This window comes from Talpa europaea (assembly GCF_964194135.1).
Source record: "Talpa europaea genome assembly, chromosome: 5".
Lineage (NCBI taxonomy): Eukaryota > Metazoa > Chordata > Mammalia > Eulipotyphla > Talpidae > Talpa > Talpa europaea.
Window position 1 is genome coordinate 32,857,854 of NC_140071.1, and position 27,531 is coordinate 32,885,384.

General features: G+C 37.6%; 1 protein-coding gene across 1 annotated transcript in view; it reads left to right on the top strand.

Annotated features, from left to right (window-relative positions):
- PCSK1 (proprotein convertase subtilisin/kexin type 1) overlaps positions 1-20,371 on the top strand; it is a gene marked incomplete at both ends in the record, with an annotated part of 39,728 nt that extends 19,357 nt beyond the window's left edge. The window contains 7 exons of the mRNA XM_084233712.1: positions 1,094-1,306; positions 3,702-3,802; positions 12,079-12,312; positions 14,652-14,809; positions 16,114-16,247; positions 18,091-18,252; positions 19,994-20,371. Coding sequence (XP_084089838.1) covers positions 1,094-1,306; positions 3,702-3,802; positions 12,079-12,312; positions 14,652-14,809; positions 16,114-16,247; positions 18,091-18,252; positions 19,994-20,371 — 1,380 coding nt within the window. The remainder of the gene's footprint in view (positions 1-1,093; positions 1,307-3,701; positions 3,803-12,078; positions 12,313-14,651; positions 14,810-16,113; positions 16,248-18,090; positions 18,253-19,993) is intronic.
- Positions 20,372-27,531: the final 7,160 nt, after the last annotated feature.

The window sequence follows — 27,531 nt, forward strand, 5'->3', positions numbered from 1 at the left end:
AGAGTTTTCCCTGGAGCCTCCCCGGTGGCGCAGCGGTTGAGCCCTGGGTTGTGAAGCTGCCCGCAGCCTCTGCAGTGCCGGTTCTATCCCCAGCTGCTCCCCGGCCACCAGAGGAGGGTCCCACATGGCCTGCAGACCTCTCCTGCCACCCGCTGCTCCCCTCAGCAGTGTACTTCGGTCCTACTGCCTGCTCTGCTCCCTGCTGTGGCTCGGTGAATTCTCTCACCCTCCCGCGCTTCTGACTGTACCCAGTGCTTGTATAAATAAATAAATAAATCTTTTAAAAAAAAAAAAGAGCGTTTTCCCTGTTTGGTTCCGACATTCATGAGAGATTCATTACTTTTAGAACATTTTCTTTAAAACCATTTGGGATATACCCTTTTTCATTTTCCTGCTGCTTTTGAATTTTTACACTAGGTAAACTAAATTTTTACACTAGGTAAGCTGGTTCCTTAAGTAACAGCTACATGCTACCTCCCACTCTGCACGTGACTGGTGAATCCTTGTGTGTTGCTCTGTCACTTGGGTTTACTGCATTCTTGCTAGGATTCTAAAGCCTTGTTCTGCACAGGCTGAAACAAAGTAGGAACTTTGGAGAGCACAAATTGAAAAATCATAGAAAGGGTAGCCTTGACGAGTTCCATTCAATCGAAGAGTCTTTAATGCAGCTGCAAAGCAGATCTGAATAATGCCTGATTTTGTCATTCTATCAGTCAGCCAGAAGATTCAAGCAGAAAGAAAGAGAGGAAGTTCAAAGATTCAAGCACAGTGACTTAAGCCAAGGGAAAAGTGGAAAAATATGAGCAAGTGCTAAAGGCCAGATTATGAATCTGCATAATAAAGGAAAGAAAGAAAAGCCCTTGCTCAGCCTTATTGCAAAAAGGGCCCAGATGAAGGAAGACTGGCAGGACCAGAGTCCAGTGGCTTGCAATACGTGAGATTTCCCACATTACGGCTGAAGGATCTGGTGTTGGAAAGCGATCCCAAATAACTATCTCTAAGAACTTCATGTATTTGTTGGGAATTTTATTGGGGTGTGACAGTGGCCGCTGTCAGTGATCAACAATGTTGTATATTCTGTCTTCTCCTTCAGGGGCGACAAGGAAGGGGCTCCATCTTTGTCTGGGCTTCTGGAAACGGGGGGCGTCAGGGTGATAACTGTGACTGCGATGGGTACACAGACAGCATCTACACCATCTCCATCAGTAGCGCCTCGCAGCAGGGGCTGTCCCCCTGGTACGCCGAGAAGTGCTCCTCCACGCTGGCCACCTCATACAGCAGCGGGGATTACACGGACCAGCGAATCGTATGTTGCTTTTGTCTAACTCTCTGCCTTGGTGGGAGAGTGCAGCTTGCATTCAGAAGGATGCCTTGGTCATTATGTTTGGTAAAATCGATTTGCTTAAGCTTGATGTCTCAGTTGAGGAGACTCACGCTTTACTCGCTTGCTTGAAAGACTGACATATATTGGGAAGTTTTCTCTCTCGGAGATAATGACACTTCTGCCAAGATAATGTTGCCTCTGTCATTTTTAAACTCAGCCCTGAGAAATCACCAAGCCTGTCATTACCTACAGAAAAGACTCCAAATGTCTGTTTTACTTGTGTGATACCTCCCTGCGAAGGGCCTTAAAGGAGATGGCAGGGCCATAGGGAATTTGTCACCCTCGTTCTTCTTGATCCTGTAATAGCATAGATCTGGTCTGACTTGCTCTTTAGCAGATGATAAAAATAAAGCACATATACAGCTCTGTTTCCTGAGAACATACGGCCTACAGGAAAATAACAGTCTAGATTTCCCCGGAGGTGAACTTCTCAGCGTCCAAATAAGCAGCTCAGGAAGGTTATCTGCTCAGAGAGTATCTCCTGCCCACGCTGGGCTCTGCCTTCACTTCCATGAGTCAGACTGCCAAGGGCAATTATTTGATTTCCCTTCAGGGGCACAATGTTGATGGGCCATTCTGGGGCTTGGAGAACAAACAAGGGCACTTTTAATTTTAAAATTTAAAGCCCCATATTGAAGACCTGTAACAAGCCTGTAACAGCTAGTGTGTAGATCCTAACTTCAGTGAAATAATAGGTCATGGTCCAATTCAATTGCAGGTGAATCCTTAATGATTAGACCTTGGAATCTAATCCACGATCACTATTCTGGAAATATGCCTGTCTCTGCAACTTACTCTAGGTTGGACAGTAAAGCTGTGGTCTCAACTTAAAAACTTTGTCTTTATCTTCAATTCCTGAAATAATAGGCAGTGTCATTCTACCCAGGGGTTCTTTATGGCAGGCATATTTTATGTCTTTGAGAGAAGGCTATCAGACATTTGCCCACTTGTGTTCAGAGCCCCCAGCTTCTGTGGAGCCTGTGGGTGTCCAAGTTACCTTTTAGAAAATGACCTGTTACATAGTTCAAATTCATTTCATAGACTGTCCCTCCTCTGGTTTACTGTGCATGGAAGTAGGAGGAAGAGTTTCCATCTTTGTAAAGATTCCCCCTTAGGTAAGTCAGAGACAGCTGGTGGATTCTATTTGAGATGGTTGCAAAACCACGGCTTTGTCTTACGCAAACCTCTTTCTTAGCACAGTCATCTCTGGGGGCTTACTTGCGTCAACAGGTAAAAAGGGCAACCTTGCTTCCGCAGCCTGCCGAGGAACAGAGCCACCATAACTTGAGAAATTCAGCGACTCCAAGTGGGAAGCCAAAGGAGGTGATAATAGAACAAATTATTTTTTTACACCTCCCTCCCACACATTGAAATCTCTAGCTAAAAACCATAGTGCTGGAGTCTGGGTGGGTGTCTTGTTAGTAATCCTTTGGCCCAACTACTTGTTCAACCAATAGCACTGTGGTCCTGAAGGCAGACTGATTAGAAGTCTTTTTGCTTTCTTTCCTTAATCTTGGCAACCTCTTCATTTTGCTAAAATTAGCCCGGGTAATTCCTTGCATGCAATAATATTGTGTAGAAATGCTTTCACAGCCAGTATCTTATTTCTGCCTCAGAGTATGAGTTAAGAAGTGTCAACCTCGTTTTACAGATGGGAAAACCAAGTGACTTGCTCATGGGATGCATCTACTAAGTAGTAGTTTTTGAATTTGAACATAGACCTAAGTCTAGTACACTTTTCATTTGAAAAACTCAGCATTTTCATCAAAATGCAAATGTGACACTAATTCATGGGCATCAAATCAACTGGGGTGCAAGACACACTAAACATTTTGTGCAAGTAGTTCCAGTGGCCAAGGCCAGGAGAGCTTTACATCTTCATGCTGGAGAGGCCATCAAATGTCAGTCTGAAGGCAAAAGGGAATTTTGCATGAGCAGAATTTCTAAATATGCCAGACCAAACACAATGGACCTGATGATTAATGGGCCAGCATGATTCACAGTGATTTTGAAACATTCCCTTTTTTACAGACAGCATTTCGTTTGGGAATCTCAGAAGAGAAAATATTCATAGTGGGAGTACTTCATCCCCAGAAAAAGGCATCCTGATGCCAGAATTATAGACAAGTTGCATATAGAGGAGAGTGAACTAAAATATCAGCAGATGGCAAACATCCGCCTGTGGTTTGGAGGAGGAAGTAGGGGATCGAATCAGCTGAGTTTCCTGCTCATAGCAGATGCAGCCCTCAATATGGTTAACCCCTGGGGACAGCATCACACTCCTCATGTGTTCTTCTTCGTTCTTTCCTTCCTTCAGACGAGTGCTGACCTGCACAATGACTGCACGGAGACCCACACTGGCACCTCAGCCTCCGCGCCCTTAGCTGCTGGTATCTTCGCTCTGGCCCTGGAAGCAAAGTAAGGCCAAGAAATCTAGTCACCTTTACTGAGGTTGCTTCTTCTGCTTTGTTTGAACACATATTGTTTTGTAAATACACAGTTACAATACATAACTTTGAAAGCTACAAAAATAATAAAAACCAGCTTTCTTCCTGTTAACATCTCAATGTAGTTTTAATGCACATCCATATCTTAATTTAAATACACATTACTTTGTCATTTTTTTAAAATATACCCTATAGTATATTAAGAGCATGTACTCATTTAGAAGTCAATGTTCCTTGACTTTTAAGAATTCTTGTTCTTCTCCCCTGTTCTCCTTCTGTTCAGCTGCAAGGCCTTCTCACGTCTGTTCAGTCTCACCAGGAAAGAATTTGTTCAGATGATTTCTTGTGCATCGTACTAGAAACATCAAGTTTATAAAACATCCTTTTTTCCAGATTTTATAAATCCAGTCCTATGGTTGATATGACACATCAGGGAACATGAGAATTAAAAACAGGATTTTTATATTTTCAGAATACTCTATTACACAAGTGTAAGCTTGATTAAAGTCACATAATCATGCTTAGATAAACTCCCCTGTGCATAAATATTTGCTTTTATCTCTGATAATTTCCTATGAATAAACACTCAGAATTGGAATTTCTGAGTTAAAGGGCTTACATGTTTTAGTGATTTTGATACATTGACAAGTTTCTGATTGGAAAAACTCTAGCATTTTATTTTTCCAGGAGCTGTATATTTGTGTAAGTGCTGATTTCCTAAACCCTTATGAAAGCTACTTTTATTATCTTTTAAAATGTTTTAATAAGTGAAAATGGTAGCTCATCTTTATGTGCTTTTATTTCATTACTAATGAAGCTTTGTGGCTGATATTCTTTGGCTATTTAACTTATAGGATTGCTCATTTGAGCCTTTGATTTTGTCTTTTGGTCTTACTTTAGAAAGCAATTCATACTTGGTGAGCTTGACATTTACCTTTTGGGTTTTATTTATACTTAATTTTTAATGCAATGAAGTTAATATGCATCACATACTTGTTAATCTGTTTCTTCACGACTTTCCCCTTTTTTATGCTCAAAAAAAAAATCTTCACAACCCCAAATTAGATACATTAATTTGTCTTTATTATGGTTCCTTTACCATATTTAAGTTCTAAACACCCCCCCATTACTTTTATTCCCTGATATTAAAAGGTCTTTAATGCTATTTTTATCCTTATAATAGTTAACCAATAGTCCAATACTTAATACTGAGGGAAAAAAACTCACACTGTATGGTCAGAGTTGTTATTTTTGTCCTCTGTTCTATGCCCTGATGTTGTGTAGGGAGAAATCGTTAAAGGCCAAGTCAGATGCTATGCTTGCATGTTACAGGAAATGATTAAACTTGTAAATTACTATTATCCTTCCTAATAAGTAGGTTATCATAGAAGAACACACACATTCTCTAAAGAGAGGACAAAGTCTTTACCTCATATGACGTTTAGTAAACAAGGTTCACGGCTGCAGAAGAGTAGAACGTGTTGGCCTGTGTCACAGACAGAAAAGCCCTGAAGTTACTGGAACTTTGTCCTGAGGAGTCCAGGATAGCCCAGGAGCCCTGAGGCCTCTGTGGAGCTGTGGTTTAAGCCCTGGTAGATCAGCTATGAGATGGCCACAGTGACGGAACAAGCCAGGCTTGTACTAAGAGTCTTGCTACTTGGAGGAGCTGGCCAAGTGTGTGGTAAGCAAAGAGCAAGCCCACATGCTCAGCTGCAAACAGGGAAACCTGGAGCTCTTGGGCTGAACAGATTCAGTGTCCAGAATCTGTGTTCAGTTGTCATAGGAAGGGAAAAACAGAGGACAACGTCTATAATCTAAAACTGGTTTCTTCAGTTTCAAACCAAATCTGAGGGAAAGTAGTATCAAAAATTGAAAGTGTAAGGAACACGTGACTTCACATTCTAAGTATATCACTAGTCATGTGAACTTCATATAAATCCACATTTGAAGGTTCAGTTAGCCATCTATAAAATGGAAGGGGTTGGATCATTTTTTTTTTTATATTTAAAAGGGCAGGTTTATTATGAAAGGAGAGAAGAATAAAGGATACTTGCACAGACACAAGTGGGCAGAAAGAGCTGCCCTTGAAAGGGATAGGTTTGTTAAAAGAGAAGCCTGGATGGTCACAGCAGGCAAAGGGAGAAGGTTGGTGACAGGAAACACCTGTGTAGTCACAGGCGGGCAGGAGAGCAGCCACCTTTTTATTTATTTATTTATTTATGGCAAATCTCTTCACTTTACAAGATTCTGAGCTTTGAATGGACATCGTCAACATATATGGATCATTCAAAATGAATTGTTAAAGTTCATGGTGAGGGATCCAGAGTGGAAGAAAATAAGGTCTCATGAAGGCAAGCAGTTCACACAGGTGGTATATGATATTTATGGCTTCAGGATATAAGCTGTTAACTCCAGGGAACTGTTAAAAAAAAAAAAAACATCCTGGAAGTCTTAAGTCTTTCCTGCCCAGCAGGTTATATGCATATCAATATAGCATGACAGGCCTAGAGCATCCTTGTCTGGTGACTAGTATATAGTAGAAACACCCACTTAGCCAGATAATTATAATATTAATTTCACATAAGAGCTGAAATTTTTAAATTGCAATTTCCGGTTTTTAAAATTTCAAACCTTTATCTGTGCAAGGAGAAAATGATATAAGAAAATGATATAAGGGCCTCCCCGGTGGCGCAGTGGTTGAGCGCTGGGTTGCGAAGCTGCCCGCTGCCTCTGCAGCGCCGGTTCGATCCCCGGCTGCTCCCCGGCCACCAGCGGAGGGTCCCACATGGCGCGCAGACCTCTCCTGCCGCCCGCTGCTCCCCTCAGCAGTGTGCTTCGGTCCTTCTGCCTGCTCTGCTCCCCGCTCTGGCTCTGGTGAATTCTCTCACCCTCCCGCGCTTCTGACTGTACCCAGTGCATGTATAAACAAAACAAACAAACAAATAAATAAATAAAACATGCCTCTATTAAAAAAAAAAAAGAAAAGAAAATGATATAAGCCAAAAATATGTGGCTCTTTTTGGTAGGCTATTTCTATAGCAGGGGCTCAATGGATTGCTATGAAGTACATGGATGTTTCCAGAAGTCCATGAACCTTTTTGAAAATATATACAATGTATTTGTGAGTGTGTACATGGTATTTCTTCTGGATAATGTTTTATAGGTTCCATCAGCTTCTCACACAGTTCATGATTTCAGAGATATTAAGAGCCTATGATTTCCCTGGTGCATATAATAAGAATTTAATTCCTTTCATTTTGATTGAAGCATCAGTAAGACAGACATAATCTATCTTAACATTTATATTCTTCCTGCCAAAGTACATGTTCTCAAATGGACAGTTTTCTGAACTCAGTTCAATTATCTATAACAAGATTATAATTTCAGAAACTATGAATGCCAGAATTTCTAGAAGTATGATCAAGCTTTATCCCCAGACAATCAAAATTGGGAGAATGATTTAACCATGTGCTATTCCTCAAGGAGAAACTATGGAAACTGAAGAACTCTGGGCTAAATTTATCAAGAATAATAACAGTATTTATCAGGTTCTTACTATGGTTTAGACACTGTGCTAGCTTCTTTATAAATATTGTAATTGTAAAATTTTAATTCTAATCCTTACACATACTTGTGACATGCAAATTAGGCTTTGCATTTATAAATGAAGACAATGAGACTTACAGAGATTGAGATGTATTGCCAATATATCTCAAAGAGATTCAAAGGTCTGTCTGATCCCCAGATCTGTGCTGTCAACAACTATAACAAACTGCTTCCTATAGCCTTGTGAAAGAGACGAAATGTTGATTTCCATCCTCCCAAAGAAGGGGGAGTGATGGCCAATAAGATTGAGTCTGAAAAAGGAACAGAGAATGCTCATTTGTTTAGGAGTTCCTCCTAAAAGTTTCTTATTACAAACAGACTACTGCTGCATTAGATATGACATACCTGGAGGACTGGGAGGAAGGGAGAAAAGAGGAAAGAAGGGAGAACAAGGAGGGAGAAAAGAGGAAAGAAATATTTCTGGCTCAAATATGGATAGAGAAGAACCTCTCTTCCATGGAAGTGTTTCTCCAACCCAGCATATAATCACCTTGGGAGTTTATTTACCATGCAGATATCTAGGTCTTATTGCCACTGTCTGGTATTCTTTTCATAACAAGTAATATAAGAGGTTCTAATGTTTAGTTAAATTTTGAGAACTATCGCTATAAAGAGTTACTTTACAACTATAGTTTTCCTATAAGTCATCCAGTTGTAATTCTGAAGATTAGTGTATTTAATAGGCATAGCCTGTGTGTGTACATCTATAAAAGTATCTATATCTATCTATCTATCTATCTATCTATCTATCTATCTATCTATCTATCATCTGTCTGTCTGTCCTTCTGTCTATCTACCTATCTAGCTTTCTTCTACTGAGAGAGGGATTCTCTGGATAAACTCCTGTGGAAGCCATTATTATTATGCAGTGAGTATACCTAAGAAAGATGGCAGGCAATAACCTCAGTCTTCTGAGGAGAGACCAAATGAATAAGATGATTTTTAATAGAGAATAAAAATTCTGAACTGAAACATTGCATCCTCTCTCATCTCTAAGGGATGAACCAATTTTCTGGTTTTTTATTAAAGGCTGCAGAAAGGGAATGGACTCTCAAGACTGCATGGAAACTTTGGATAAATCACATTACAGAAATCTTTGACTCAGTGGGTTGTGAAATGTTGGCAAGTTTCCATGTTAGAAAGTCTGAAATATCTTGGTTTATCTAGGTGAGATTAGAGACAGCCAGGTAGGCCTAAGATTTTTTCACTTTGGAATATTGGCTCCAGATTATGTTACCTACATTCTTCTAATTAGAAGCAATACTTAAATGCAGTGTTTAATTACATAACCCTTATTTTCTACAAACATATCCTTGATTAGCAATCCAATGTAAATTTTTAAAATGTAATTATTTTGGTTGCTGCTGAGCATTAATTAACAAAGCAAGATTGTCAGAAATGAGATATGCTATTGTTAGCAGCTCTTTTTCATTTATGAAATGCAATCACACAAATGAAGAATAACTCTGTTAGGAAATGGGCTTAATTTCTTTAATTGCATGACAATGAAGCTCCCTTGAATATTTTGCAAAGAATAGGTAAAAGAAAATTTAGGAAAGTAAAACTTGCAACTAGATATAAAAAAGGATCTATTATAAAATTAAAGTCTAAGTTTTGTGTTTAATCAATATGTCTATCAAGACAATTCTCTGCCTCCTTAGTACACTTTCATATCCCAACCTCCACATGCACACCTGCTCATACTTAAGGTCCACAAGGAAAATAGGTACGTTATTCACTGGCTGACTTGACAAGAGAGAGACATACCTAAAATTTCCTGGAAATTTAATAAACTGGGAGGAACTAAGAATTTCAAAAAAATACTTTATAGGATGAATTTAGTTTCTACATTGAAAAAATAGCCACTTCTGCTCAGCTAGTTAATTATTCATGAATGTGGAATGGCTGATGTGGAAATGATATCCACAATGAGATATTTATCATATTGAAAAGATAGGGCATCTGAATGGTGGAGATTGTCATACTCAGCCCTTCTGTCATACATACATACATGCACATATACATATACATATATACTGAAACCCAGAAGATGAAATAAAGTCACTTGCTTAAGGTCATACAGGTCTTTGGTAGTGGAATATAGATAAAGTACTTTTCATTACTCCTTATTCTGACCCCATGATTTGAAATGACTACTAGTTTTCTTAATTGGTTATATGCTTATATTCTTTCTCTCAATTCCTACATTTTTAGCTATAAGATAGAACTGGCTAGTTTTTTCAAATATAAATAATAAAAATCAAGTGCTACCCAAAGATAATTAATTTAGTAGGTTTGGGGTGGGGCTCAAGAATTTTCATCATTTGTAAGTGTACCCACTGATTATAATATGGATTCTCTGGGACGCCTGGAATCAATAAAGTGGAATCCTTCTAAGGACTTTATCAGTCACTCTCTGAGGTTACATGTCATATTTGTCAGGAGTACAACTGAACTGAGAGAGAACAAATCACTGATTAAAGTAACAAACCCAAAATGAAAACATTAATATATTTTGATGGTATAAACTTGTCTAAAACCAGATAAGATGTCAACTCCCCCTCTTTTTGTTTCCCCCCATGGAAAGGTGTACCAACTGAGAGTCAGGTAACAGTGCAGATACAGGAACCCCAACAAAGGGCTTTGGCAACTTTTTGGACTCTCAGGTAGGAGTGAGGTAAGGAGGAAAGTTAGGAGTCGGATTAGAATAAAGTGTCTTCATCTCATCTCTGTGGGGTTCCTCTCATCTCACATTTGGGGGATACCCAAGTCCTCCAAAGCAGACCTAGCAATGAAAGTGCAGGAGCTAGGAATGTATTTATGGGAAGAGCTTGGCCAGTGAAGGGACACGCATCCTTGACTACAACTCACTTCAGAGACTGCTGCTCCCGGATGGTGCACACAGGCTGGCGTGGGGAGGCAGCTTTCCCTGGAGACCCAGGTAGAGCCTTTGCCTTTGCCTGTGATGAAGCCCAGTTTTTAACCAGGATCTGGGCTCCTCAGTGTTTAGGAATGTGCACTGTCTCTTTTTTGTCATGAGGGGATTGTTTAACCAGAACACTATGTGCTCTGGAGACAAGATGGCAAATTGAGCCAGGTTCCTCTGGTGATGATTTTATAAACTAGTGATAAGATAAACAGTTAAAGGACTAAACAATTGGGCATGTATTTATTAAATAATGGCTGATTGCCTTGATAACAGCGACACAGATCTTAAAACTAAAGAAATGTTTGAGATCTTGAAGGAATCTAATGACTAATAGCAACAGGTTTTAAAATTATATCTGGGGCTAGTTAATACTTAGGCATGTTCTGTCATGCAGCCAACTAGTATTTACACAGCATGTACCCTGTGCCTTGTATTCTTCTGAGTTCTTGGTGAACATGAGAGAACAAGGTAGATAAAAAGCTCAGTCCTTCTCATGGCAAATGCTGGCAGAGGAGATAGACATTAATAATACACCAAACAAATGAGTTGCCCAGAATGTTAGAAGGCAATCAGTGCATGAAAGGTGTAGCAGGATGATAAGCTTAGGAGCTCACAGGGAGAACTGAAATTTTAATAACTGTCATAAGGAAAGTCTGTATCTTCATTATAATAGACCCAACAATTCTTTGCATCCCTTATTATCTTTATATTGCGGCTATATTAATCTCACCAAGACGTCTGATTGTACCATTCATGTTCTTGCTCAAAAATTCTAGATGATCCTTTACTGTCCAAAGGGTGATGTATAAGCTTCTTTAACTCACTTTTCAAGATCCTGACCATCTAGCTCAATGTTCCTGATCACCTTTTCCTGCTCAGAAAATGAGACCATTCTTTGTACTCTGGTCATTCCCTGTACTCCCTGCTCATCCTCTGAGATACTCCCTTGTCCTAGGCCCTTTGATCCATCTCCACTTCTTGGCATTCTACCTACTCATCAAATTTCAGCTCAATTATTTCCTCCCAGCAAAGTCTCCTAGAACTTTCCGGCCTCAAAGAATTCTTTCTTCACCTGCAATACATTATGCCCACATTCAACTGATATATTTTGGTTATAAAAAGACTTAGTTCCTTTACTGGATTGTAAGCCTCTTAAAGACAAGAACCACCTCCTTGCATATCCACACGGTATTCAGTACCATACCTTGTAATTGTGAACTCAAGTAGCTAAGAGTTTCTTGACACTTTTTGATATATAACTAAAAGAAACAAAAAATATACAAGAGTAGGTTGCTAGTGTCTTTAAAATTGAAGTCTTTCTAAGAAGGAAGTCAAGGCCTCATCTATGGGTTCATAATGCTGAAAATGGCAGGGCAGTTAATGGACAACAGAAGACTGGAAGACACAAAGGAAGTTTTGTCATTTTTAATTTTTGCTCCAGCTAAATCAAGGAATAAATCATATTCTTTTACAATGCTGAATACTCTATTTTAATCATATTAACAACTTAACGCCTATGATATGGGGAGAAGTCCTGTGTTTTGAATTCTGACTGAAAAGACAAATCTATAGTAATACAGACTAAAATTATATAAGTATAACTGCAAAAGACACATTTCAATCGTTGACTGGAGATGCTTGTTTTAGCTCTTGCTTTTTCAGGGAAACTCTATTTTGTTTCTGAATGATATTTCGGGTCACTTCCCCTCTAGTCCAAATCTTACCTGGCGAGATATGCAACACTTGGTTGTCTGGACCTCTGAGTATGACCCACTCGCTAATAATCCTGGATGGAAAAAGAATGGAGCAGGCTTAATGGTGAATAGTCGATTTGGATTTGGGTTGCTTAATGCCAAAGCTCTGGTGGATTTAGCTGATCCCAGGACCTGGAGCAGCGTTCCTGAGAAGAAAGAGTGTGTTGTAAAGGACAATGCCTTTGAGCCCAGGTAAGTGTCTTCAGGAATTTGAAACAAATATATGCCATGACACCACCTGATTATGATATTTGTCACTCTTCTCACCTATCTTTCTGAAATAGGTGGAGATGGCATTTGTCAATGTTCCTTGTGAGTCCATATGGAATCACTGAGAGATCAAAGACATGCAAATCACATTGGCACATTTGATTGCCCTCTCAGTCTACCCACTATATAGCATTAAGTTTAAGGTACACATTGCTTAATATACCACTAACAAAAATCATTGCCAATTTATATCAGTGATTCACCCAAGATATAAAGAAGTTAACAGGTTAAAAATAATGCATGTCAGAATTGGTAAAATGGAGTGCTTGCTAGCCATTATTATCCAAAACCTATTTCTAGAAGAGCCTCACTTCATGCCACAGTGCTATGTGATAGATGGCTTCTCTGCCATAAAGCATCCACTTTTATACTATTTTTATGTAGAAACTCCTGACCCACCACAACTTGCCACAAAAGCAGAATCTGTTACAATTGTTTTGTTGATTTCTGCCAATACTGAAAACCCCCTCACACAAAATACCTAAGGGTGGAGGTTTCAGGCTATGCATTAGGAAAATAAAACCATTTATTAAGAAAGTCTTCTTAAGAGGGTAAGAGTCCTGTCCATTGTAATAATGGACCACTTTTTGATGGGTTCAAAGCAAACCCACCTGAATTTGATTCCACAGGAAATAGCATTGTATTCACATATCTGTGTTCTTTACTGTTTTTTTTTTTAAGATTTTATTGTGGAAAAACCACTTAAAATGAAATAAACCATTCCAAATTTTTTAAAGTGCACAATCCGTTATTGTTGACTAGATGTACAATGCTGTAGAGCTGATCTGTAGAACTTACTCATCTTGCTTAACTGAAACTTTTTGCCCTTTCATTAGTAACTCCATTTCCCTCACCCTCAAGTCCAGGCAACCACATTCCACTTGTTTACTCTATGAATCTGAGTGTTTCATATACTTCATAAAAGTAGAGTCATAGTATACATCTTTCTGTGACTAACTTGCTTATTTCACTTAGCATAATGTCCTCAAGTTTCATCCATATTGTTGCATATTGCAGAATTATTTCTCCTTTTTTAAAGCTGACTAATATTCCATTGTATGTATATGTACCACTTTGTCATTCATTTATCTATGGATATTTATTGTTTCCACATCTTGACTATTGTAAACAGTACTACAGTGAACATGGGATCTCTTCGACATTCCCGACTTCAGTTATTTTTGACAAATATCCAGAAATGCTGGAACATATGGTAGTTGTATTTTTAAATTTTTGAGGAAAGTCTACAATTTTTCCATAGTGACTGCACCATTTCACATTCCCACCAATTGTGCAATAGCTTCAATTTCTCCTTGTCCCAACCAACATTTGTCTTTTTTTTTTTATAATGCATCACAACAAGTACTTTGATTTGTAATTTCTCTGGTGATTAGTGATGTTGAGCATTTTTTCATAGACCTGTTGGACATTTATATGTAATAGGAATACCTTATATATTTTGTAATAAGACTACCTTATATATTTTGGAGATTAACTCCCTGTCAGATTGTAGTTTGCACATATTTTCTCCCATTATATAAGTTATCCATTTTTATTTGTTGATTGCTCGATTGCTTTTTTTATGTAAAATATTTTTAGTTTGATATAGCCTCACTTGCTTATTTTTGCTTTGTGGCCTGCGTTTTTGGTGTCATAGCCATAAAACTATTGCCAATAAATCATTGCTTCAATGTTATACATTTTTCCATGTTTTCTTTCAGATTTTGCAGTTTGGGGTCTTAGGTTTAAGTTCAGTTCATTTTGTGTTGATGTTCATATACAGGTTAGATAAGGGCTCACTTTCATTATTTTACATGTGGACATCCAGTTTTCCACCCTTTGTTGAGGAGACTACCCTTTCATCATTGATTATTCTTGGCACCATTGTCAAAAATCAGTTAACTACATATGCATGAATTTTTTGGTCCATGTGTCTGTCTTTATGTCATCATCATACTGTTTTGATTATTGTAGCTTTGTAACTTATCTTGAAATCAGTTAGTGTGATGCCTCCAGCTTTGTTCTTGCTCAGGATTGAGCTATTTGTTGTCTTTTTATATTTCCATGAAATGTACAATTGGTTTTTCTTCAGTAAAAACCATGCCTCATTATTTTCTATGCAACACACATTTTAAAATTCATATATAGCTAATCTTCCATTGGGTTCTACTCTTAACAGGGGAGAGACAACAACTTGGTTGAGTATCTGGTTAACACTGATGTGTATGTACTTGACTAAAATGATTCTTTAATGTATTTAGAGCCCTGAAAGCCAATGGAGAAGTTATCATTGAAATCCCAACAAGAGCTTGTGAAGGACAGGAAAATGCTATCAAGTCCCTGGAACATGTGCAATTTGAAGCAACAATTGAATATTCCCGAAGAGGAGACCTTCATGTCACACTCACTTCTGCTGCTGGTAAATTCATTTTAAGCTTAAAAAATTTCTTCTAAGCCATTTGTTTATAAATTGAACGATTTCCAACCAATGAGTGTTTTGTTTATTTATAGGACTAAGTCTCCTAATAGCTATTTTCAGGTCTTAAAAATTATTTTTTAGTTTTCTTTATTTCAGAACTCTGCCCTTCTCTCTTTACTGATTCACAGATAAGTAGAGAAAGAAGTCTATTCCAGTATTACATGTTTTCAAATTGTATACAATTTTCTAGGTCACTGATGTGTCATTCAGTTATCTCAGGTCATACATAAATGAAAGTTATTCTGATAATTAATTAATAAAGCTGGCATATATCAGCTTCACATTCAATGAATCAGTTAAAAAGCTTGAAATTATGGTACATGAAAGAGGATTGAGATGAATAACAAATTTCTTATAATGATATGATTAAGACCATATAATGTGATATTTGCAAGTGAGATGTGAATGGGGACAAGTTTGTGGACCATAAACCACAATATAACCAGAAGATGCTGTCTCAACATTCTGTCATGATTTAGTGGGATTCAACTGACTAAATTCAATTTCTTTGGATGATGTATGGGGACTATTGAGCTATCTCTGTAAGCTCCATACAGGATATGAACTTCCTAGAGGTTTGGAGTGAGCACTGTTAATTTTGGAGTTACTTTCTAGATGTCTTGGAATTGTCATGAAATATTAGTGGGATCCTTTTTCACTGAGGATCCTTTCACTTAGCAACAAATATTTCTAGAAGAGCTTGGATTTGAAAAATTAGAGTTACTCCTACTACTAGTTTTTATATGACAAGATATATTAAATTAATATAACATTTAATATAACTTTTTTATGTTTATACTGATTATAGATTCAGGCACCTATTGCATTTGTAAGATTTCCTCTGATATTTCACAATGATTGTTTCACTGAAATGTATTTTAAGTCTTTGACTCTCTGCTTTAAAATAGTTTGATTTTAATGTAGTCTGAATTCTCCTTATTCAAATAAACCTTAATCAATATATTCATCCATTCTTCATTTTTCTGTAATATTTATTGAGAATTTACTTTACTTCCCTCTCTGCCCTAAGAGAATTTATTATATGTCAGGTAATGTACTAAGTACTATAGATAAAACATTTTTTTGCTTGTGAATGTCTCAATTCTGGCCTTATACTAAAAAAAAGAAAATGAAGACAGCTAATCTCTCCCAGCTTTCACTCTCAGTTATCAGATGCTATAAACGTATCCTACTATCAGAGCTGTTAAGACATTCATCAGCTTATGTGTGTTGCATGAAAATAGGAACCAGCACCATACTGTTGGCTGAAAGAGAGCGGGATACATCTCCCAATGGCTTCAAGAATTGGGACTTCATGTCTGTTCACACATGGGGAGAGAATCCCATAGGTACCTGGACTTTGCAAATAACAGATATGGTAAGTATGAATGAAAGGATATAGAAACACAGTTCACTTTTAAACACTTTGAAATACTTTTAAGGTTGGTATCATCATTAATCAAAGTCCTAAGGAACTTTAATCACTCCCTAGCATGACCAAGGAAAAGGTGTAGTGTTTCAAGCTTTGCCCAGTTGGCAAAATGATTATAAACAAACAAATAAACAAAGGTTAGGCAGCAGCCATGCTATAAGAAGAAAGAAAAGATGTTTTGATACGCAATGTGACAGGTTATGGAACAAATTCAAGTGTTTCCATGTCAGAAAGTAGCCAACCCCATGGCCCACAATCAATGTATGACACTTGGTTGTGGTCACATGAAGTAACTCTTACAAATATTTTCTACTTGACTATTTTGATGTAATTTTCTTATTAGACAATATATTTTATTTGACTCTCTCATTTCAGTTATGAAACAAACTGAAAAGCATTTCCAATGTCCTCTCACTGTGTTTACTAACCTCTTTGATGTTTTTCTAAACCTGTAACACAGTCACAAAAATAAGACAAGAAATGTCTAAGCAAAAAATCAAATAAATACACCTAAATTATTTAATTCTGCATCATTTATCCAGCATTTTCTGCAGGTGAATATGTAAATGAATAGTGTTTGGGGTTTGAATTCTCTCAAAATAGAAGTGTTGTAAGTATTAGCACTGCTAGATTTCGGTGTCTAGATAATTTTTTAAAAATAAATTATTTTAAATAATTAACTTGAAGATGTCAGTTAAATGAAAACAAATTCTAATAGCATTTATTTTCTTTTTCCTCTGAGAATAACTTTTTCCTACAAAAATTGTGATTTGGAAATGAAAGTTGTGAAAATTCCTATTCTCATAGAAAAATAGAGAAATGTTCTTAGTGGATGTACCTATTTGTGAACTTGACCTTCGTCCTATAGCTCAATTTCACCATCAGGAAACTAAGAAAATCTGTTTTCCAAGATGGAACACTTTATAATAAGCCCAAAAATCTGACTTTATACTTTTCAGGTGTTTTTTAGATATTTTATACTTCAGCACATTATTTCTAACATAATTGTTGAGCCCCTGAAAATTATTAGCCATCCCACAATACATAGATTTCAAGGATTGATTAATGTTGAAGGCTACTTATAATACATCATAGAGCCTGACGTTTTATCCCAATAGAATGTTTCTAGAAGGGGATAATGGGTAAATATAACTGTTTAAGGAAGGTACAGTCAACTTTTCAAGAACACACCAATATAGAAAAAGAGAATTCTGCTTTTTTAACTAAATGAAGATATTAATTAGTTTTAATGCTTTGAATTTATAAATCTTTTTAAAATTGTATTGAGGTAAAATTGGTTCATTATGTTGTATAAGTTTTGGATGTATAGCATTGTAATTCAACATCTATGTACACGAGCTCATGTTCATCACCAAAAGTCTGGCTTCCATCCACCACCACAGAACTGACTCTCTTTATCCACTTCATCCACCCCCAGACCCATTCTGGTAACCATTGAAGTCTTCTCTGTATCTAGGAGTTTGTTTTTGTTTTGTTTTGTTTGTTTTTGTGTCTTTATATCCTCTGTATGAGTCAGATCATTGGGTATTTATCTGACTTGGTCTGACTTATTTCACTTAGCATAATTTCTTCAAGGCCCATCCATTACACTGTCAATTTTCATAGTAAGAGTGATTCCAGTGATTTACTTAATTTGTACAGAGAGCTGTACCCATGGAATGCACAGAATTTTAAGTTGGATTTTATAAAATCTTTTTTAGATATCTTGAAAGAGTTTGTTTACTGTTACTCAGAATGCACACTAAGATTATGTATGCTTATTTATTAGTCTGGAAGAATGCAAAATGAAGGCAGGATTGTGAACTGGAAGCTGATTTTGCATGGGACATCTACCCAGCCAGAGCACATGAAACAGCCTCGTGTGTACACATCCTACAATACCGTTCAGAACGACAGAAGAGGGGTGGAGAAGATGGTGGATTCAGGGGAGGTCTGTGTGGCTCGGTTCTTCTTGGCATGCTCTTTTTTAACTGTAGTAGACAATACAGTGAGGGAGGCTGCACTTATCTGGCAACGAGTGAGTCAAACATGAGTGGGGAGGAAGCGGAGGGAAAGGGTTAAACTGTTTATTTTCTATAGGTTGAATCCCTATTATTTTTCAAATTTATACTTTCATCCAGAATTTAATATTAAAGTTAATGAATTGAAATTATTAAATTCCTTAAAGTGAATTAACTCATTTATAATAACTATTAAATTGTAAAGAGAACTGCAGATTTGCATGATAATATATACCTAACTTGTGAACTGACTTCATTTTTAAGCATCTACATTGTCTCATTTAACCAGTAATCCCAAGAAAGGATAGCTATTAGTATGTGCATTTTACAGAAAGAAAATCTAGACTAAGTGACCAAATCCTGTCAACCTCTTTACTAACTCCTTAATAAAGGAGTTTCTTGGAAACTCCAAGCTACAGAATTACAGAATCAGTTTCTCTCAGAAAATTTCACTTCGTTGTACATGACCTTTACTGAAGTCTGGCTCAGTGCTGGGTGTTTGGAGGACACAGCATTTATTCAAGGCACTTGTAGACTAGTTGTGTGGAGGCCTCAACTCAGATTTTTGGCCCTATTCATGTGTTGGAAAGCAGTTCCCCACCCCCAGCTCCTCACCCCCATGATGCATGCCAGGCATCTTCACTTTCCATTTAAGGAGGCACCTTGTGGGTATTTTATCCCTCAGAGATTCCTTACAGGCATGAGTAGGAATCTTTGATTGTCAAAATGATGAAATATTTCCACAATGGTTAACAAAGCTTTATTTCTGTAATTTTTTCAATGTCTGCCCCCCTGCCTGCCCTAGTAGCCAGCCACCAAGCCTGTCTGTCCCCAGATCCCATATCTCCCTCACAGCTGAAAGGGAAGCTCCTGACAGAGGGAGGGAGCCTAGGAAACTGTTTCCATATGACAGCATTGTTGGTGTCTAGTCTATGAGTTACTAAATATTTAATATCAGCTCCTTTCTAAACCATGGATGGAGAGGGAAGGGAATAGGAGGGGTAAGCTGTTTATTTTCCACAGGGTACAACCCTATTTTTAAAAATGTGTTCTTTTATCCAGAATTCCAGAATTTAGAAATTAAAATTAATGAATTTGGGCCTCCCTGGTGGCGCAAGGGGTTAAAACACAACCTATGAAGCTATCCGCAGCCACTGCAGCACGAGTTTGATCCCCGACCAGGTTGCTACCACACAGCGTATCAGACCTCTCCTGATTCACCTACTACTCCCCTCAGCAGTGTATTTCAGTCAATCTCACCCCTCACACATCTGGCCTGTACCCCAGTTCTTGTATGCATAAATAAATCTTTAAAAAAATAAAATTAAATTAATGAATTAAAAATTATTAAGTATTCCTACACGAATTTTACTGACATGTGAAAGGGATGAGTAAGTATTAGCACTTACCTATGTCAGCATCTCATTCAGTCTTCAAACCCATCAGAAATGGAGGTATTCTGATTTCCATTTGACATATAAAGTTAGGAGGTTAAAAGATAGCAAGAGTACATCAGTAAGTGGAAAAAATGAAACCAAAGTTTTTTTAGTGTGACTCCAAGTCTCATGCTTTCTCTACTTCTCAAAATGCCTCTCCAGGAATAGGTCATAGGCCTACCAGATCCAAAATAATGAGACTTCTTCTCTTTGCTGGTGGCATTCTGTGCTTTAGGAGCTGCCCACACAGGAGATCCTGAACGAGAAGCCTGCGACATCAAAAAGCCCCAGCCTCGGCAGTGTGGGGGGCAGAAGGGATGACCTAGCAGAGGGAGCCCCCTCTGAAGCCATGCTGCGTCTCCTACAAAGTGCTTTCAGCAAAAACGCATCCGCAAAGCAATCACCAAAGAAGTCTCCAAGTGCAAAGCTCAGCATCCCTTACAAAAATTTCTATGAAGCCCTGGAAAAGCTGAACCAACCTTCCCAGCTTAAAGACTCTGAGGACAATCTGTATAACGACTATGTTGATGTTTTCTATAACACGAAACCTTACAAGCACAGAGACGACCGGCTGCTGCAGGCTCTGGTGGACATTCTAAGGGAGGAAAATTAAAATAAGTGTATGGTCCTGAGTTGGAAATATTCACGCTTCTTCCTTCCCCTTAGATTTTGCCTGTATCTGATGTGGTTGTTTTTTGTCATTGATTCTTATGCTTATAATATCCTTTGTGGTAATTTTCTTTTTCTCCCCAAGAACATTTGAAAGGGACAAGCTCGAGTAGTAAATCCATTTTTCTGAACTGATTATAGCTCATTCAAAATGTGTCTTCCCTGCCTGCACAAGTAAAATGGTTTGTTCTTTCTGCAGCCACAGTTTACAGGTGGTCCTCGCACTACACTGGAGCCCCTTCTAGGCACCCCCTGTTTCATATCTCAAAAGAAAATGTGTAACCTAGGCAGTAGGTTAATTTGAACAAGTAATCTGAAAAGAGGAGAGAGATAAAACGTTCCTATATCTTGTCCCCTGTCTTTGCCAATGTGGTTATTAATATTTGGTGCCAAGGCACAATATGGAAAGTCTAATGAGAGTCATAATTAGAACCATATTCTAGGCCTTTGTACTCCAAAATACCACTCATTCAGGGGGTGGCCATCCGGTTATCTGGGGAGAAAGATTGGTGGTTTAACTATAAAACAGACCTGAAAATACGTGATATCAGATTTGAACAATTCTAGAACACTCTGCCTGGTGTTCCATACAAAGGCCTCCATGGGTTTAAAGGTAGCAATGATTCAGGCTGTATGCTGGTCTTCCTCTCCCTCCCCTCCTGAAGGTTTTCCTCACCTGTCTCATTTCTCAGCCACAAACTAAATACCGAGAGAACTATTTCTACCCTTAGAGCGAACCTACACTTGGAACTTGAGAAAGTCCTAGCCACAATTTTTTTTTTTAAATCATCTTAACAGGACACCACTCATAACAGAAAACCAGTATAATGACAGGAAAATATTCATAATGACGAGAATCAATTAGAGGTATTTTGAAAATTATATTTATTCTAGGTCATTGAAACTGGGTTCATTCCCAGATACTAGAGACCCTTCCCTGTCTTACAGCTGATAGCATACAAATTCTCACCCAATTAATTTCTCCCACGCTTTAACTCAGAGGATACAACCTGGCAGCTCCCAGGCTGTCTTTGTACTTCAGGTAGATTTTGTTTGGCATGTGAAATGTTTATAAACAGGAGTGATTATTGAATACACGATTCCATATAAAATCCCACCCCTAGACATAACTTTCCCCCAACATCAGCTGGCTGGAGCTGAAGTTTAACTTGATGCCAGGTCCTGTGGCACCTGCTCACACTGCTCATAGCAGCCACTGCACTTGTCAGTGTTCCACAGGCATCAGATTGTACCTGCTCTGGAACTGAACGAACATGTAATATGTGTAAATGCATTAGGAAAAATGTCCACAGCTCCTTTCAGGCAGGATCTTATAATAATGATGAGCATTTCCCATGATCTAATTAATTTATAAATCCAAAATAGTATTTTTAGACCCTTGAAAGTACATCTGAAATTCAGTTTGATGTGGTTACTTAATCTCACCTCACCTACATATGCTCATTATACTAATTCACTAGCTGTCAACCCCTAGGTTCCTATAATCTATATACTCTCAAAACTTCCAGTTGCCTACTGGAATGTGCTATCTGCAAACTTGCCAAGACATTTGAACTCCGTAAGATCACACATGCCATTGAACTGGACCAGGAGGAGAACACTAGAGTCAATCACTTGCTTTGGTGTGAAATGTAGGTAGTCATGTTTACCCCTATTCTACCATTTGAATTTTGGCAGAATGAGGGGATTTCCAAAGTAATACCTGTGATGATTAGAGGATGTTCTCCTAATGGGATTGCAATTTCACTATGTCCTTAAAGTTTCAGGTGGTATTTGATATAGTAAGTGTTGGCTATAATTTTGAAAATTGCAGCATATCAAAAAGCATTAGCTCTGAAAATGACCAGAGAATTATTGGATATTAGATATATTTTCAACTGAAAACAAAGCTAAGGCCCATAGAAACCAGTAAGTGGTAATAATTTAGAACTCATCCTTTCTTCACTTCTAATCTAGTGCTAAATGTATAAAGCTTTCTTTTTCATCCTTAACAGTATCTTTTCCTGGTTAAAACCCCAACCAACTCATTGGATTCTAGCCAAAGGTTCACTCTAGAGAAGCTTTAATACTTAAATGAAGTCATGTTTGGATGTTTCCAACTTGGAGTATTTTGTTCAGACATAAAATATTTTTGTCAGTCTTTCTTAGTGCCTGTGTGGATTTTTGTGAAAATGTAAAAGAGGAAACTTATATAATATTTCCCTTGGAATTTTAAACTATATTTTCTTTACAGGTATTTATAATGTACCAATGCTTTTATCAAACAGCATTTTAAAGGGCATAATTATATTAAAGAACCAAAATTTTCCTGAAAATAAGAAAGTTTCATCCAATAAAATATTTTTGAAAGGCATGATCCTCTGTCAGTGAAAAAAAAGTGTAATATGTATGTGTTGTGATTTTAGTGCCATTTGCCTGATAGCCTAATACAATGTGTAGCTGAGTTTCTCTTGTGTAGTCAGCATTCTTAAGGGCACTTCCACATTATATACACTTGATGTATTAACCAGAATATGTAAAATATGCTTATCAATCAGAAAAATAAATGGTTTCTCACTCAGTCAAAAAGAAAAAAGCTCATGTTTCCAACAAAAGTAGTATCTTCTTCTCTTAGTTATTGTGTTTCCCAAATGGATGGTACAAACAAATGAAGGTTCACATTAAAACACTAATTCTTTTTTAGAAAAATGGGCCTTCTAGGAGGCAGTTTAAGAACCCACTTGAATAGGTGTATTTCATTTTACTCTACAGTCCGGTCTCTCACTTTCTTGATAACACACAAACTTGTGGGGCTGAGCTTTAACTGAAGTGTTAAGGAAAAAAGAGGAAAAACTAAGGGAACTTATTACATGGGAGATGACTTATTTGTAACTATTCATCATGACTTTGTTCACAGGACAGAGTACAACACTTAAGCATTAAGTTCTGCCCAGGGGTTCCCCCAACTTTGATCCACCCCTCTCCTCAGACATACTTTTCTATATTGCTTCAGACCTCCATTCCTGGAGTTTCCATGTGCCTTTTCAGAATATGACCTTCCTAGCAAGGAACATTGATTTCCCTTCCTACTCAATTGCTTTCTCCTAAGTCATAATTATTCCAGCCATCTTCAAAGTCTTTCTACCAGAAGGATTGAAGATGTGTCTCTGTTTTCTTCTGAACACTCACTCAGTAGTAATTAGATTAACCATGTGTAGGTTAGAAGTACAAACACAGATACACATGTCCCAGGGATAAACATGAATTGTTAAATGTCAACTTAAACCTTTAGGAGAAAGAGAAATGTTTTCCTTACTACCTTATAATTTTGCAAGACTAGCACATGATGATGATGATGATGATGATGATTTACACTACTCCTTCTGCCCCTTGGACAGAGGATACTTGCCTGGATCATTGATGTTGAGCTTGACCATGTGATTTGTTTTGGTCAATGGAATATTAACAGACATGATGCAAACAGGGTTTTAAATGTGCTTGCACAGTTTGGCTTGACTCTTGCTTTTAGTGACCCAGTGCTATGAGAAGATTATGTCAATGGGAGCTGTTACTCCTTCAGCCCAGTGTCCACAACAAATATCTATAGAGCGGATCTAACCAAATCCAGATTCTGGAACCAAACTTGCCAACCCACAGCATGAAACAGATCTGTCCAGATGAATGCAATGTAAATAAACTGAATTTGTCATCTTGGCAACTTGTGAGAATGAGAATAAATGCTTACTGCAAGCCACCACATCTTGTGGTAGCTTGTTACATGGCCTTATTGTAACAACAAATCTCACTAATAAATAAATGTTCCATTTGTCCATTCCGCTACCAACACTAACTCTTTCAAATTGTGCCTACTTGAGCTTAGAGCGCAAAAACAGAGCCGCTATTATACACCTCAATTCTAATCCCGAAACTAATCAAAGATCTTGCTGAAGCTTTGAAAAAAATTTTAAAGGTCTTCCTTCTCTTTGTTCCCTCTGAAAGCAGAGCCTCACGTAACTGATGACTTGTGTACTGGTAGTTTATTTAGGGGTTAATAGCAGGGATCAGATGTCCTCACAAGTACCTGTGAGCCATATGGGGTGACACTGACCAGCTCAGGACCTCTCAGACTAGAAGGGACATTTCAGCTGATATTGGCATTGGTAGAAGGTCATCAGAACAGACAACTCTGCTCCCCTGTTGCACTCATTCCCATCCCAGTCAATGCTTTGATACTTCCACCAGCCTCTCTCAGAAGTTAGAGGTGATTCTACAGTAAGGGAAAGAAACTTGATTCCACTAACAGAAAGGAAGCTCTCAACAAAGTTCTGTTATTAAAAAAAAAATAAGTTCTGCTCACTTTAGGTTTTAACTTGCAATTTGTACATTTGTACCATCTGTATTGCCTGTATGCATTAATAGCTACATACAGGTAGTATGTCAGGATTACGTTGTCATCAACTATGGACAAGAAGGTGATTATAGTCATTACTTGTCCCCCATTCTGCTGGCATGTGTCAGGATGGCAGGAAATGACTTTCTTGATTTCTCTTCTGGTCTCAACCATGGTTTTACTTCCAGACAATTTGCCTGGAACGTCACAAAACACTTTCTTCTGCCTTACCACCCACATATGATCCACTTCCACATAACCCCAGAAAATAGGTAACTTCCTTGAGTATTTGACTGGGGAGGAGGTCATAAGATCAAAAGAATTCTTGTCCATGGAAGAGGGTAGAAGAAAACATTCTCCTATTTGTTATTGCAGAGTGTTTATGTTCCCTCCTACTGTCAGGCCCTTAATCACCAGCCCTAGGAGTGCCCTGGCAGATAATTTTTAAATTATCTACACAATGTTTTAATGTGAGGGGGGAGTGCCCTTTAGGCTTGATTCGACCTTAAGTTTTATATAGTTCCTTCTTGTGTTATCATTCCCCTTTTCCAGACATCACCAGAGCTCAGACCTAAATTTATTCTTGGAAAGGGTCCAGTGGTCCCCCTAACTCATAAACAATTACTCTGGTCATTATTCACCAGCATTTCCTGTGCTTTCATGACATGAATGGATGTCCCAAATCTCTCGCCACACTGTTATGATGCTATTTTTACTTGCAGAAACCAAAGAGCCATGAGTTTTAGTATTATTGATGTGCTGAAATAAATTGCATTATTCTAATAATTAAAGGACAAAAATAATCTGAACATGTAACAGTTACACAAAGTGGCTAGAGGTGTGGGTTCTTAAGACAGCCATGGTGACTTTGAATCCTGGCTCTACCATCTCCTAGCTTGCATGTCTTTGAGCAAGTTACTCTATCTCTTGGAGCCTTATTTCTTCCTTTATGACAATGAAGTCTATGCCTGATAAGTTTGCTGTTAAGATAAAATGAAACAGGGCCTCCCTTATGGTGAAAGGGGTTAAGACGCAACCTCTGAAGTTATCCACAGCCACTGCAGCACAAGTTTGATCCCCTGCCAGGGAGCTACCCACATGGTACTGCAGACTGTTCCTGTCTTGCCTGCTGCTTCCCTCAGCAGTGTATTTCAGTCAGTCTGCCTGTTCTGTTCCCCACTCTATCTCTGGTGAATCCTCTCACCCCCCACACCCCTGGCCTGTACTCCAGTTCTTGTATGCATAAATAAATCTTTAAAAAAAATTAAAATAATGTAGATAAATAATTTAGCATGGTTCCTGTACCAAGTAAATATCCAATAAATGCTAGTTTTTATTATTAATGAGATTGTTGTTCTTATTGTTGTGAAAAGAAAATGGACTTTAGAGACAAATAGATTTGAATTTTAGCTCTTATCCACACATTCATTAAAGGAGAAAATAATTAGAATCAATGAAGAAGATGGTAACACTAAATTGTTGCAGGCCACGATAGTGTTGTCATGGGACTTATTCTAATGTGAACCTTCACCTAAGAAACAACTTAATCTTAGCCAGTGTAGACTGGATGCAATGAGAAAAGAGTTCAAAATGACAAAGGAGATTCCAAGAGCAGTTATACAAGGCAAAGGAAAGCCAGAGGCAACAAATGAAGGAAAAGAACATAATGAAATAATTTGTTCTATGTCCAATCATATTTTTGTGTAATATGTGGGAGTAGTTTTCAAATATAAATATTTTATAAAGCATTGAGAAGTGTTGATGTTTACAATAATGAAAAGCAATGAGTTTTAACTATATCACAACACTGAGTATTGTTTCATTGCACTCTCACAAGAATTGTAATTGTCTCTATTCTATAGATTAGAATATTGAGGCAATGGAAGGTTACTGAGGTTTGTCTAAGGTCATACAGAAAGCAAGTAGGAAAGTTAAGATTTGAATATGGCAGTAATTCCAAAACCCACACTATGCTTATGACAGCAAGACAAAAAGGTGACATAACCTCTTAGAAGAAATTTGTAAGACTGGAATCCAATGAGTACTATGTGTCTTACATTATCAGTTATTTTCTGTTATTTGAAATAATAGAAATAGTTTTTATTAATTGAACATTTACATGTTAAGCCCATATATTCTACATTTTCAAAACGATAAGGTAATAATGTATGAGAATAAGTTATATGATTTCCAATGCTTACATAATCCAGCAATTGACATATTTTTATGAATATGGAAACAGAGGCTCAGAGATGTTAAGTCACTACTCCAAAGTCATACAGCTAAATCAGAATTTTAAAAGTTGGCTAAAGAGCTTAAGCAATGAACAAAGATAAGCCACAAAAACAAAAACAAACCCTTAGAGTTTTGACAACAGAAAGGTGTGTATCAGAGGAGAAGGGGAACTAGAATGAGTAAAAAGGGTGAAAGGGGGTCAATTGTAAGGTTGGGGATAGAAACAAGATTTTCAGTAGTGATCATAATGTATATACATGTTAAAATATGAGCCTGTACCTCTGAAACTTATGTTATAAACCATATACTGTGCTATAAGTGTCAGGAAAATTAAATAAATAAAAATTAAAAATAAAATGGCTCCATCATTTCACTATGCCACCCTGCTTTACTTTATAGATTTATTTCACCTCTTTAAAATTTATCCCTTAGGAGGCAAATTTTTGCTTCCAGAAACTAGATATATGATATATTGTTTA